This window comes from Typha angustifolia, chromosome 11, assembly GCF_048772165.1.
Source record: "Typha angustifolia cultivar Huaian chromosome 11, ASM4877216v1, whole genome shotgun sequence".
Classification (NCBI taxonomy): Eukaryota; Viridiplantae; Streptophyta; class Magnoliopsida; order Poales; family Typhaceae; genus Typha; species Typha angustifolia.
In genome coordinates, this window is record NC_133249.1 from 7,294,595 (window position 1) to 7,307,628 (window position 13,034).

Sequence of the window (13,034 nt, forward strand, 5' to 3'; positions counted from 1 at the left end):
TGTTGCTCTTATTGCCTAAAAAGGTACCTGGGGTTAAACTTGACCGAACTCTTTTCCTGCCTAGTAGACCTCTTGCTAAATGGGAGGAGCCAAGCTTGGTAAATAACAACTAAGGGGGATACTTGAGTCGGGCTTGATCGAGTCGAGTTCCGTTTAAGCTTGGCGTGAATTAAATTTCTAGCCTAAGCCAATGATTAGATTCAATTCGAGCAGCCTGATAATTAAATAGATTCGAACTTAATTCTAGTTAGGATTAAGTTCGACTTGTTTCAAATATGAGCCGAGCCTTAATCCCTTGGGTGGCTCAATTATTTTGAATGGAGCACAAGTGGGCCCTCTATTGAGGGCGATCTCCCAATCTGAACGTGGAATTGAAGTGCGACCCTGACCCACCACTAAATTTAATCTTTTGGACGATATATCCTCCATTCTTTCACCGTTAAACGGACGACGCGACGCGACGTGCTTCTTGGAGGAGTATGGTGGCAAATCTCGTAAATCCTACATATCCCACGTCCACCTTTACACTCTCAAACGCGGTAATAACAAACAGTGGCGACTCTCTCTCTCTCTCTCTCTCTCTCTCTCTCTCTCTCTCTCTCTCTCTCCTCTTTTAGAGAAAACTGAAAAAATAGCTTCTGGTCTCCCTCAGCTCTCTCCTCCCGATTCTAACTGAAACCCTAAACCCTGATCGCCTGGGGTTTCTCGCAACCCATGAAATTAACCCCTTGGGAATCGTCTCGACCCAAAGGAACCCTCTTTACTGCTTTCAATTCCGGGCAGAACATTACCAATTGATTCTCTAGCGGTAGAGCTTTGGAGACGAAGACGCCATGACGGTCGTCCCTCTAGAATCGCTTCCTTTAGGGTTCCGATTCCATCCCACCGACGAGGAGCTCGTCAACCACTACCTCAAGGGCAAGATCACCGGCCGGATCAAGTCCGAGGTCGAGGTCATACCAGAGGTAGATGTCTGCAAGTGCGAGCCATGGGATCTTCCAGGTATTCCTCTGGCTTCCTCTCATTCCTTTGACTGGGAGCAGTAAAAGTGGAAGATTTCTTCTAAAATGCGATTTTGATTCGATTCTGATGGGTTTCGCGGATTCCCAGATAAGGCTTTGATAAGATCGGACGATCCAGAGTGGTTCTTTTTCGCGCCAAAGGATCGGAAGTACCCGAATGGGCACCGCTCGAACCGGGCGACGGAGGCTGGGTACTGGAAGGCTACTGGTAAAGATCGATTCATCCGATCCAAGCCTGCGGCAAAGCATGCTGCTATAATTGGCATGAAGAAGACGCTTGTCTTCCACCGTGGGAGAGCGCCGAAGGGCGTGCGTACTAATTGGATTATGCACGAGTACCGCACTACCGAGCCAGAGTTTGAGTCCGGATATCAGGTTTAAGTTGTCTGAATGCTTGGAATTAAGACTTATAGCTACTGATATATGCTGGCTTTTTTCCCTATTTTGGTTTCGAAATGAGTAATTTACTTCATTAATGCGGAGTTTTAGTCAAGTACATTGGAATTGGTGGTATGGTATGCCAATAGTTTCTGACACGGAGTTATCATGCTTAAATGGTTCTAGTTCTAAAGGTGTCAAATTTTACTGATCCTAGAGTGTTAGTAGATATTCTTCTTTCTGACATAATTTTGTGAGACCCTCAGTAAATGGAGTAACTTACTTATGGATGTGAAACATATTAGTAGCAAAGGTGTTTTCTTTTCTCTCAATATTGTATAAGGTTGGAGGTTTTTGGTTAGACAGTTCTGCATATTGTAGATGAATGGAGTTCTCTGATTCTTGTATTGCACACCTTGATTGATGCAGGAGAATACTTTTGATATTGTTAATGCGCAGATAATTAAGTACGTTCAAAATTAAAATTCTAGGGTTGATTGAGATTTTCAGCAGATATACATACGTTGGTCCCTTGGTTTATCTACTATTTCTCATTCCAGTCTTCTAAATTAAAGTCAGAGGCTATTGGAAGAAGCATCAATTTGAAGGAAAAAGGATCTCTAGGGTGACATTAGAAGTTAGTGCAAGCTTTGGATCCAAAGATATCAGATCTTCCATATTCCCATTATGCATGTCATAATAGTGTACTACTATATTGGAATTCTGGTGCTTGTGACCTGAAATTAGCTTTTCTCTAATTATAGATAATTACTAATTAATGCTGATAGAGCATTTTCAACAGTATTTGACTTTCCACCTTGTTTCCCAGGGTGGTTATGTTCTTTATCGCTTATTCAAGAAGCCAGAAGAGAAAAGTCTGAGCTCTGATTTGGAGGAGATAGACAGGAATATCTCTCCGACGCCAACTAGATCCTCTCCAGATGATATACAGCATGATGCAATGGGTGTGATCGCAACCCCATTAAACCAGGAATCTCCGGCATCTGCTTTGCAAGATGACCCATTAACTTTGCTTCAATCTATTAAAAGTCAGTCTGTTGGTATCAAAAGTTGGCTAGATGATAAACCTGATTGTTCAGCAACTTATCATATCAAACCAGATTTGAACTATTGCAAAATAGCTTCAAACTCTCATGCAGGTGAAGCAGGTGTAGAGGTAAGGATAAGCTGATCTAGAGTGGGCTAGGAAATATATATTTCGTTTTTGCCTTTCTTATCTTTCATTCCTTTTATCTTTTATATTCTAAGCTAATGTGTTATTTAAATTTTAGATGCATATTAAGAGGGCAACTTATCAATGTGTAATGGGATTTAACCATGGTTTGAAGTATCGACTGATACCGATTCATATCAATATTAGCAATTGTCGATCCAAAACCGGAGCCGAAACTAGTTTTCCCTTAGTATCGGTCCCATTGACTATAAACACAAAATTTTGATTTTGATTTTTTTAATGTGGACTATATGTAGATCGTATCATAAGTTGGATCTAACTAGAATCCAACTTCGGACATCGATTATAGACTCCTAACATCTCGGGCGCACATTTTACGTTTTTTTCCCATTTTTTCTCCTTTCCTTTTTGTTTCTATATATATATTTTTTCATTCCACCACCCTTTTTACCTTTTTCTTTTAACACCTCCTATGATCACCTTTGTTGCAAAGGTGGTTGTTAGCCTCATTTACAAGTGCCTTTCTACAACCTTTGTGTGAGGTGATGATAGCAATGAGTTCATGTATTTACTGAATCCATTCGGAATTTTCATTATTGTTCTTAGCATTTTTAATCTTCATATTATGATGTTACTATCTTATGTGAGCAATCTAAACTTTCTTACCTGTCATTTTTTTGAACTTTTGGGATTTTAGAATTTAAGTTATTAAAAAATAGTCCGAGACTGAAATGGTTGATATAGTGGCTGAATGGCTGATACCGTTGATATATGTAATCTTTTATCGATGACTAATATTTATACGAATACTGATATTCAAAACCTTGGATTTAACTTTAGTGGTTAGTCTTAGGGACTAAAATATGGCTAGTTGTTTCCTGTTATTAAAATGCAGGGCAGTCTTCTACAGGACGGTTTAGCTCAGTTTGTTGATGCAGAGCATGAAAAAATTGAGCCTGACAGGTTTCCTAACATCAGTTCGCCACCACTGCCATACACAGACCATCCTTTCTTTGGCAATATTAACCAAGGATCACATATGGAATACCTTAAAGTTTGTAATACTTCACAGGATTCATTAGATGTGTTGTTGAATTCGATGCTCACCAACCAAGACGAGATCTCTTCAAGGGGATCAATTGTTCTGAAAGATTCAGCTGATGAGGTAGTCCCACAGCAGAACATCTTTGATCTATCATCATATAAAGACAATGGGGCAAGCAGTAATTTAGATATCAAAAGAGGATTTGTTCAGGTAGAATTGATTTGCTATACTGATATATCAATGCCCATTGCCCAACAATACCAAACTCTTGTTTTCTTTTCTTGTTTCAGGGAGCTGTTGGTCTAGATGTTTCTGATTGGCCGTATCCACATTGTATCTTTGGGACTGAAGAATTACGGATGGATATTTCTGATGAATATCCTGAAATGAAGCCACGGCTAAGCACTCTCTATGAAGACATAAACCTGCTTCCTTATGATAGCACTGGTCAAGATGTGTACTCAGTGGTTTCTGCTGCAGAATCAAGTAACCAGAAGAATATGACAAGTAATGGAGATTGTCTTGAGCAACAGACAGATGCAAACACCATTGTTGCAGAGCAGGGTTCAGCAACAAGAAGGATCCGGCTACAATGTTCAGTTCAACATAATAACAGCAATAGCGAGTCAAACAGTTCTCATGATGATTGTGAAGTTGAAGAAGCAAGTACACATTTCCTAGAACTGTCCGGCATAATGGAGCGACTAAACATTAAGAGGATTCCTATCAATGGGCCCAGTAATGAGACTGGAATTACCATCAGAGCTCGACGACTGCGAGATCCGTCAAGTTCAAACAAGTTGGTAGGACAGAAGGGAAAACCAGTGAGAAGGTTGCAGTTGCAATCTAAACTTCAAGTGGCAGCTTTTTCGAGAACAAATGGTTTATCAAGAAGGGGTAACAATATATGTGCAAAAAGAGTTACAAAAGATGAGGTCAGGAATTCTGTTTACATTTGAATTATAAGGATATTTTATTTTTATGCATGGTTCTTACAGTTTTCAGGAACCAATGAACTGTAAAATGGTCTGCGTGCAGGTTGGCAAGCATGTGGACCAGAACAATCTGGAAGGTGGCAACAAGCTTCAGGAGTTTTCTTTTGGTGGTAAGAGGAGCATTAACCATCCTGTTATATGGTTTGGTTATGCAGTCATGAAACTGACCTTTTTGCTAACCACTGAATTGTATGTCATGCAGATGTCACACCTCCTGTAAAGATATTTCAAGAAGCAAGACCTACAAGGTCAAGAAAGAAGTATGCTGGCAGCAATATAGACATAGTGAAATGCGCAAGAAAATCAAGAGGTTCTTCTATTATATGGGTTTCGAAGGGAGGTTCTGCTGCATCACTGTATATATTTTTGCCATTGCTGTCAGCGATCCTTTTACTGTTATATTTTGGAATGTGGGGGAGGTCTAGCACTCAATATGCACATAATGGAATATGGGGAAGGTCTAGCACTCGATATGCATATAATGGAATATGGAGGAGCCGTAGCACTCAATATGCATATAATGGAATATGGGGGAGCCCTAGCACTCAATATGCATATAAATCAAGAGGATATTCTACTACATGGGTCAGGAGGGGGGGTTCTGCAGCATCATTTGACATATTCTTGTCATTTCTGCCAGTGATCTTTCTTCTGTTAGGTGTTGGAATATGGCGAGGGATACGGAACACTCAATATGCATCTAAACTAAGAGATTCTTCTATTGTATGGGTTTGGAAGGGAGATTCTGTGGTGCCATTGTATATATTCTATTCATCTCTGTCAGTGATCCTTCTGCTTTTATGTGCTGGAATATGGATGTTTATGAACAATCAATGTGCATCTAAACCAAGAGGTTCTCCTATTATATGGGTTTGGAAGGGGGAGTCTGTGGCGTCATTTATAATCTTGTCATTTCTGTCAGTGATCCTTCTGTTAGTATGTTTTGGAACATGGAGAAGGTTTACGAACACCCAATCTGCATCTAAACCAAGAAGTTCTATTATATGGGTTTGGTAGGAGCTGCATCATTGTGATATTTCTTGTCGGTTATATCAGTGAACCTTCTGCTGTTATGTGCTGGAACAGGGAGGAGGTTTATGAGTAAATATTTGTTGATGGAGGATCGCCTATCCCAGGTTTTGTAAATATGCACCCTGTCTATGCTTAAGAGTATTCCTTTTAGAAGTCCTCAAAAGTTCTGAAGGGGTGAAGCATCTTTATCTTTGTATGTGTGTTTATCTCCTGTCCTTGACCTATGCTGGCTAGAGGGAATCCATAACGTATGTTGTAGTCCTTGGAACTAAGCTAACTTGAACAGAGATTATGTAGTGGAAAGCATGTTATATTTCTGTATCTATCTATCTATCTATCTATCTATCTAATGGAGCAGTGTTGTTAATGATCCTGGGTTCCTGGGAGTAACAAAGTTGTTTCCATTATCATTTCATAGTTGGATGGTATGTCTACCTAAATTACCAGGAGGAAAAGAATGAGATGGAGCTACATATGATTTAGAACCAGTTTAAATGAAAACTGGAAACGTAGTCCTGGACATATATCAGACGTGTCGATTATGTAGTATCTAATAGCTTCTCAAGCATGGAAGAATATGAGAAGACGTGTCCACGGTAGGAAAGTAACTCCCATCGAGATAGAGCTCTGGCAGCAGCCGACACCGGTGCAAGAGCTATATGAAACCTTGCGCATATGCATTTGCCAGATCTTGACCACAGGGTGTAATCTAGCCGAGCTTGATCAAAGGAGCTCTGATCAAGCTTGATTTGAAATTAATTTCGAGTCTAATTATATAGTCAAGCTTTAGTTGAAATAATTTTGGTTCAAGTTCAACCCAATTTAGAGCTCGAGATGAAATAAGCAGATCAATAAGCAATTTTAAGTCTTAGTTAATTTAAGCCTAAATCAAGTTTGATCAAGTTTGAATTGAATTAAGTTTGATTATGATTTGAATTAAGTTTGGAATATGCCTAATTCAATGGTGGAGGTATAAAACTTATTATAGTAAAATATTATGAGTTTTGAGATCTATTAGGCATATTATTATATATTATGTAACCGCTCGAAATTAATTTTAAGCCTTTCTACGTATCAAACTTGAATCAGCTCATTTTTTAGGAGTTTTTGACCAAACTAGTCATGTTACAAAATTTTGTTTACCAATATAGACGGTCTATTAAATTTATTACCAAATAGAGTCTATTTTACTATAGCTCTAAACTCATAAGCATGGTACTTCTGGGTAAAAACGTAAAGCTTTTCTAATCAAAATAAGTGGTTTTATATAAAAATAAAATTTTAAAACACTAACTTAAATGGATTCTTATAACGCTGAAATATTCGGTGTTTTAGAGTGAGATAAAAATGCCAAACTAATCATTGTGTAAAAACGTAAAATGCTTATGACTGAGCAATTTAGTTAGGACTACAGTAAAATACATTCTTTTTTTTTTGGTAATAAGTGTGAGAGGCAATATATTTGGTAAATAAAACTTGGAATATGTCTAGTTTGGGCAGTCACTCTATTTTTGAGTTGAGCTTGATCGATCTTTAGAGTGTCAAACTCGAACAAGCTCAATTAATTGAGTTTTTTTTATTATTTATCAAGGTAGATCGGCACTTATTATCAAAAAGGGGTCTATTTTATTTGTAGTCATATAAAAAATATTGAACTCATAAATATTTACGTCTAGAATAAAAACACTACGACAATAAGCGTTATTGTAGAAAAGTAAAATTTTAATTTAAGTTGCTGAAATACTAACTTAAATAGTTTCTATAAATAAAACACTAAAATATACATCATTTTAGAGAGATAAAAATGCTAAACTAATCGGCGGTTGTGTAAAAACATAAAATCCTTGTGAGTTCAGCATTTTAGTTAGGCCTATAGTAAAATTGACCCGTTTTGATAATAAATTTGCGGGCAATATATTTTGCTAAATAAAATTTGGCTCTGGGCTAGTTTGGTCAATCACTCTAATTACTTTGACAACCTAATGTGAGCATCATATCAGTCTATGCTTTATTAGGATTCGGACTGGGATTTGATAATTTATAGAGTAATTTACACAAATCTTAATTTAACTATCTTTTTTTTGCCTACAACTGGCTGAATCTAAATCCTGCATACAAAATGCGCACCAAACTAATAGTTGTTAAGCTAATAATATACCTCTTTCCCTTTCATGTTATCCCACCCAGATACTTGAATTTTGTTTTCTCTGAAGATATATCTTTGTTCTCCTCTTCTTCTTCAGGCTTTTATTAATTTTTTTTAACGAAATTTCGAAATACCTTCCTACCTGGTTCGAGCCCTACTTTATATATATATATATATATATATTCCTAGAAAGTCCCCACCTTTTATAAAATAAAAAAATTTAGTTAATATCTTGAGTTAATTTTAACTCACCTAACCTTAACATAAAGAATTTAGAAAGAAATATTTGATCTTATTTAAGGTGATAGTTTTAAAACTTGTAAGTTGCCCTTATCAGTCATATATACCCATAAGACCCGATACTTAATGGTTTCACACTCAATTATATAATTTTTGTTTCAATCCTATAACAAATTTTATATTTTTCAATTTTAAATTGTTCCTATGTCAGTGGGCATTCAAATTATTATCTGCAAAGATATGTTGATAATCTGAGAAGTATGCTTACTTAACTTGTAATACACTAATATTAGGTGCTATAACATAATTAGACTATTTTTTTGTTGTTGAAAAATGTGTGTTTTAAAAAAAAAAGGCAAATCTATTAATCAACTTTCTCGGTTACAGATAAGCATTACTCACATCAGCAGTCAAAATAAGTACGAGCAATAGGAAAAAGGAACCCTCCCAGGTACAGTTAAGAGCCATATTCCTACTGTAGTTTGCGAGCCAATCAGCTGATTGATTTGCCTCGTAGTAAATATGGTACAAAAATAAGAAAGGAAAAGCAAATAAGAGATACATGCAGTCATCAATGATAGTAGTGGACGCCCAAGGAGCCAGATGGAGACCTTTCAAAATGTTAACAAGAAGCAACGAGTCAATTTTAATAATGAGGTGCGTGATCCGGCGCTGGTTAAGGTAGTGAAGAGCCTCGCGAAGTCTGATTACTTCAATAGCCAAAGTTGAGTGGAAGATGCCATACCGACAACCCGCATAGATCAGGGAACCTAGTGAGGAGTGCAAGACAAAGCTCGCTCTACTAGTTTTGTTGGGGCTCGAAAAGGAGCCGTTAGTGTTAAGTTTGAGAAAGTCTAGGGGAGGTGGCTCCCACTAGATGAGGCGTGGAGGGGCGGGTGGCTCAGAAGGTTTTTGCACAACATTTCATAGTATTCATATGCAAGCGTGAGTGTTCATTCCCATGTGATATGAGTGCTTTCATAGACGAAGTTAAAAAGGATATTGTTACGATGCTTCGATATGTTCTAGAACATTACACTGATGACCATCAACAGGACAGCCCACGAGCTCTTAGGCAGCAAGTTAAACTCAAGGAGCCAAGAGCCATTGGTCCAAGCTGGGTTCGGTGGCCCAATAGGCTATAGAGCTCCGAGTTCAGCCCACATGGCCTAAGCGAATGAGCACCTAAAGAGGAGGTGAGCAATGGTTTCATCCTCTGTATCACATATAGGGCAACTCATATTGGAACCCAACCCTAGCCTGGCCAGATTTGGCCTAGTTGGGAGTCGGTTCCAACATCATTTTTATAGGAACGTTTTGACCTCAGGAGGGACATGGAGGTGCCACAGAATAGACCATCCCTTCCATTTCTCAAGAGGGGTTTTCTCTGAGAGCCTGATGAAGTGGTAAGTAGATTTAGCCGAGGTCCGATTAGAAGGATGGGGGGCCCATATCCAGTAATCCTCCCTTACCTCTTAAGGGAATATTGAGAATTTTTTCGTGTAGTGTGGGTCCAAAGAGTTGGGTAAGGAGATCCTCATTCCATGCCATCTTGGAAACGTACCTCCCCCTGGCTAGCAAGCAGGTATTGAGAAAGTAGGCCATTTATTTAGCGGAATGGAGCCGATCTATGGATCTATAACCAATGCCGTAGATTTCCCATCTTGAATAACTTTTTAGAATCCACCCTGAGTGTGGCTTAGGCCAGTCATAACAAGTTTCCAAATGCTAGCTGAGTTTCAGACATGGTTCTTCTTTCATGGGTGAGGGGTGCCATACTTGGCCTGAACCAGCCTGACCCACAAGGAATCATTTGAATTGAGGAGAGCCAGGATTCTTTTGGTCATAAGGGCAAGGCGAGCTACTCTAAGCTTTTTGATAGCAAGGCCACCCACCGCCTTGGGGAGAGTTACCTTGTCCTAGCCAATAAGGTGAAGTCCTTTGTGGCCATCGCCCTTATCCTAAAGAAATTTCCTAGTTAATTTATTGAAATGGTCAACAACCGTTAGTAGAGTTCAAGATGAGGATAGGAGGTGAACAAGGATAAAGTTGATCATCGAGTTAAAATTTTACTTAACAACCAATAGAAAAATTAGTATGGCATTGCAGAGGTACCTACTATGACCCTAAACAACTCGATTATTTAGAAAAGTCATGAACATCATTCTGATGGTGATTGATAGTGCAATGTCGCCATATGTTAGAATATCCATTAAAGAGACTATAACATTTTGTCAGTTTGTTGGATATCTAAGATATTAATTTTGATAGATAGAAATTCTGTTTTCAGAGTGATTTATTTAAAAATACAAGTTATTGCATTATTCATAATTTATGCATTTTGGGAAAATTCCAAAAAATGTATTCATTTTGAAAAAAATGTTATATATGAGTTATGATCCCTTGTGCATTATATTATAAATTTATCACTTGCTGATTTTTCTATCCTTAAACATATTTGTAGACAGAGTGGAATTACTTGTCGAGCATCGAGCTCATTAGGCATCTATATTTTTTTGAGTAGGTCAAAATATTTTAAAGTTGGACTCTGGAGACCTAAGCTAAGTTGGCTTATTTTCACCCAGCTAGCCGTTGATCAATATGGGCAAGCAAAGCCTCATGATCATGGATAAGCAGGCGAACAGGGAGATTTGGGACCCAAGGTACTTAAAAGGATAAGTGCCTATAGGAATCGTAAGAATATCAAGCAACTTGGTAGAAGTGTCCGAGTCAATATTTGGAGGGAGATAGTGATACACCTTGCTAGATTCTTTTCTTATTGCATTAGTTATTTATTTTCAAAAAAAAAAAAGTTTTTGTAGGTCGCATTCGAACGTGGAAGAGGGCACGTTTGGACACCTTTGCGAACGCCTACATCAGTTCACAAAAATAGAGAACGCAAAATGTGCATTCGAATGTAGTCGGACATCCATAGAGAATGTCTTTTGTGCGTTCAAACACAGTCGATCCTGTTCGAACGCGATTAGCCAGAGTCCACTAGAATTAGGGTTAACAATTATTATTTTGAATTATTGACTAGCCTCTATAAAGATGTGGATGACAGCTAGAATCATTCACCAACTAGCCATCTCTATCATTGGTAAGGTCTCATCTATCTTTTAATCTTCCTCATCTGTTGAGTTCTCCCTCCTCCTTGGGATCTCGGCCACTTCTTCTCTTTTATCCTTATCTCTTAAACTACACTAACCATCCACCCTCATCTCCATTATCATCGATAACCCTACCATCATCTCCACCCGTCACCACCACCATCACCATCACTATCACCATCACCCCATTCTAGCTTATTTTTGTCCTAGTTGTAGTCCGAATCTGCGAAGAGCGTAAATACCAAAAACATAGTTTAGGAAGTTACAGATTGACCACCCTTATTTTTATAATTTTCTAACTACAAGAGAATATTTGGTAAATATTTTTCCTCAGTTGTGCGGACTACTTCCTACAATCAATCCGGATATAGAAGAAGACGTTCCGTAACTTATCAGATAGACTTTCAATTTAGCTATGTTAATTTTGAGATTAGTTAGCAATTCATATTTTTTGAAGATATCCATGAGTGAGGTGTATGAGCAAGTATCAGCTCTGATAGTAATCATGAGATTGTCAGCATACGGCTAATCATAAAGTTACCAAGCTTAAAAGAATAGATTTTTCCGCAATCAATAGCCTTATTAATTAAAGTAGTAAGGACTTGAGTAACCATAATAAACAAGTACGGAAAGATAGGATCCCCTTGCTGGATACCTTTGTGGCCCGTGAACTATTGGAAGGGGGACCCACTAATCATAGCTGCAAAAGAGACCGAAGATAGGCAAGCTTTGATCCAATTAATGAATTTAGACAAAAAATTCATAAAAGTAAGAGCATTCAAAATAGCATTCTAAGAAATTCTATCATAAGCTTTCTCAAAATCTATTTTGATCACAAGGTACTTAATCATATTAGAATACTTGTTCATCGAGTGAGTAATTTCCTGTGCCAGAAAATATTGTCATGAATATGTCTACTTGTGTTAGGTTTTTATTTGTTGGCAATTGTGTACAAAATATTCTAAGTGTATTTTTTACATGTATATGAGCTTTACACAAGTCTAGAATATCTCTGGTCTGAAGAATTACAAGGTTATTGGAGAAAAGCTGTTGAGTTTACACCGCGTTCACAAACGCGTTCGAACGCGGTGCGTTCACAAACGAGTTCGAACGCGAAATCTGCGTTCATACAGACAGAGAGCAGCGTTCACAAACGCGTTCGAACGCGGGCACTACGTTCACACAGACAGAGAGCCGCGTTCACAAACGCGTTCGAACGTAACCTGAAGAATTCAAGCTGTCGCGTTTGAACGCACTCGAGCTCGTTCGAACGCACTAACAAAGTTTAAAAATATTGGACTTTCATGAGTATGGATAAGATTCAGATTTGACTCTATCTTGAAGATCATGAGTACGGATAAGACTCGGATTTGGCTCTATCTTGAAGATCATGAGTACGGATAAGACTCGGAGTTAGCTCTATCTTGAAGTTCATGAGTACGGATAAGACTCGGATTTATCTCTATCTTGAAGATCATATATAAGGATTGTGAAACCCTATCTCAAGGTGAGTTGAAGAAATATTATTGAAGGAGACTTCTTGAGGCTACATCGATTCTTCAACTAACAATGTTCCACTCATCTACAAGAATTTAATCTTTCGTCTTAAGGGTGATCTAGACGAAAGATCAATCTCGAGGGCTACTGAGATTGGACTTCAATCACAAGAAGCAGTAAATCGTGGGTTCTAGCGATCAAGACTGAGAGAAACAAAGTCGTTTGGATCGACGGGGTGTTTTGTGAGTCAGTCTTGTAACTGCTACTATTATAGTGATTGGTTTTGATCCGAGTTTGGATCCGTGGTTTTTTCCCGTTTTGGGTTTTTCCACGTTAAAATCTTGGCGTTCATCTCTACTTTCGTTTTTAATATT

At 38.1% G+C, this 13,034-nt stretch overlaps 1 protein-coding gene across 1 annotated transcript; it reads left to right on the top strand.

The window, feature by feature from the left end:
• The first annotated feature begins 546 nt into the window (after window positions 1-546).
• LOC140770013 (uncharacterized) lies at window positions 547-6,034 on the top strand. Its single transcript, XM_073110963.1, has 7 exons — window positions 547-1,002; window positions 1,111-1,397; window positions 2,230-2,577; window positions 3,491-3,850; window positions 3,931-4,575; window positions 4,679-4,745; window positions 4,838-6,034. Exons 1-7 carry the CDS (start codon window positions 834-836, stop codon window positions 5,650-5,652), a joined length of 2,691 nt encoding a protein of 896 aa, XP_072967064.1. The 5' UTR covers window positions 547-833; the 3' UTR covers window positions 5,653-6,034.
• The last annotated feature ends 7,000 nt before the right edge of the window (window positions 6,035-13,034 follow it).

Coding starts and splice junctions, on each gene's coding strand:
- LOC140770013 (XM_073110963.1), top strand. CDS start 834: ATGACGGTCGTCCCTCTAGAATCGCTTCCTTTAGGGTTCCGATTCCAT. Junction 1,398..2,229: donor AGTTTGAGTCCGGATATCAG/GTTTAAGTTGTC, acceptor CTTGTTTCCCAG/GGTGGTTATGTTCTTTATCG. Junction 2,578..3,490: donor CAGGTGAAGCAGGTGTAGAG/GTAAGGATAAGC, acceptor ATTAAAATGCAG/GGCAGTCTTCTACAGGACGG.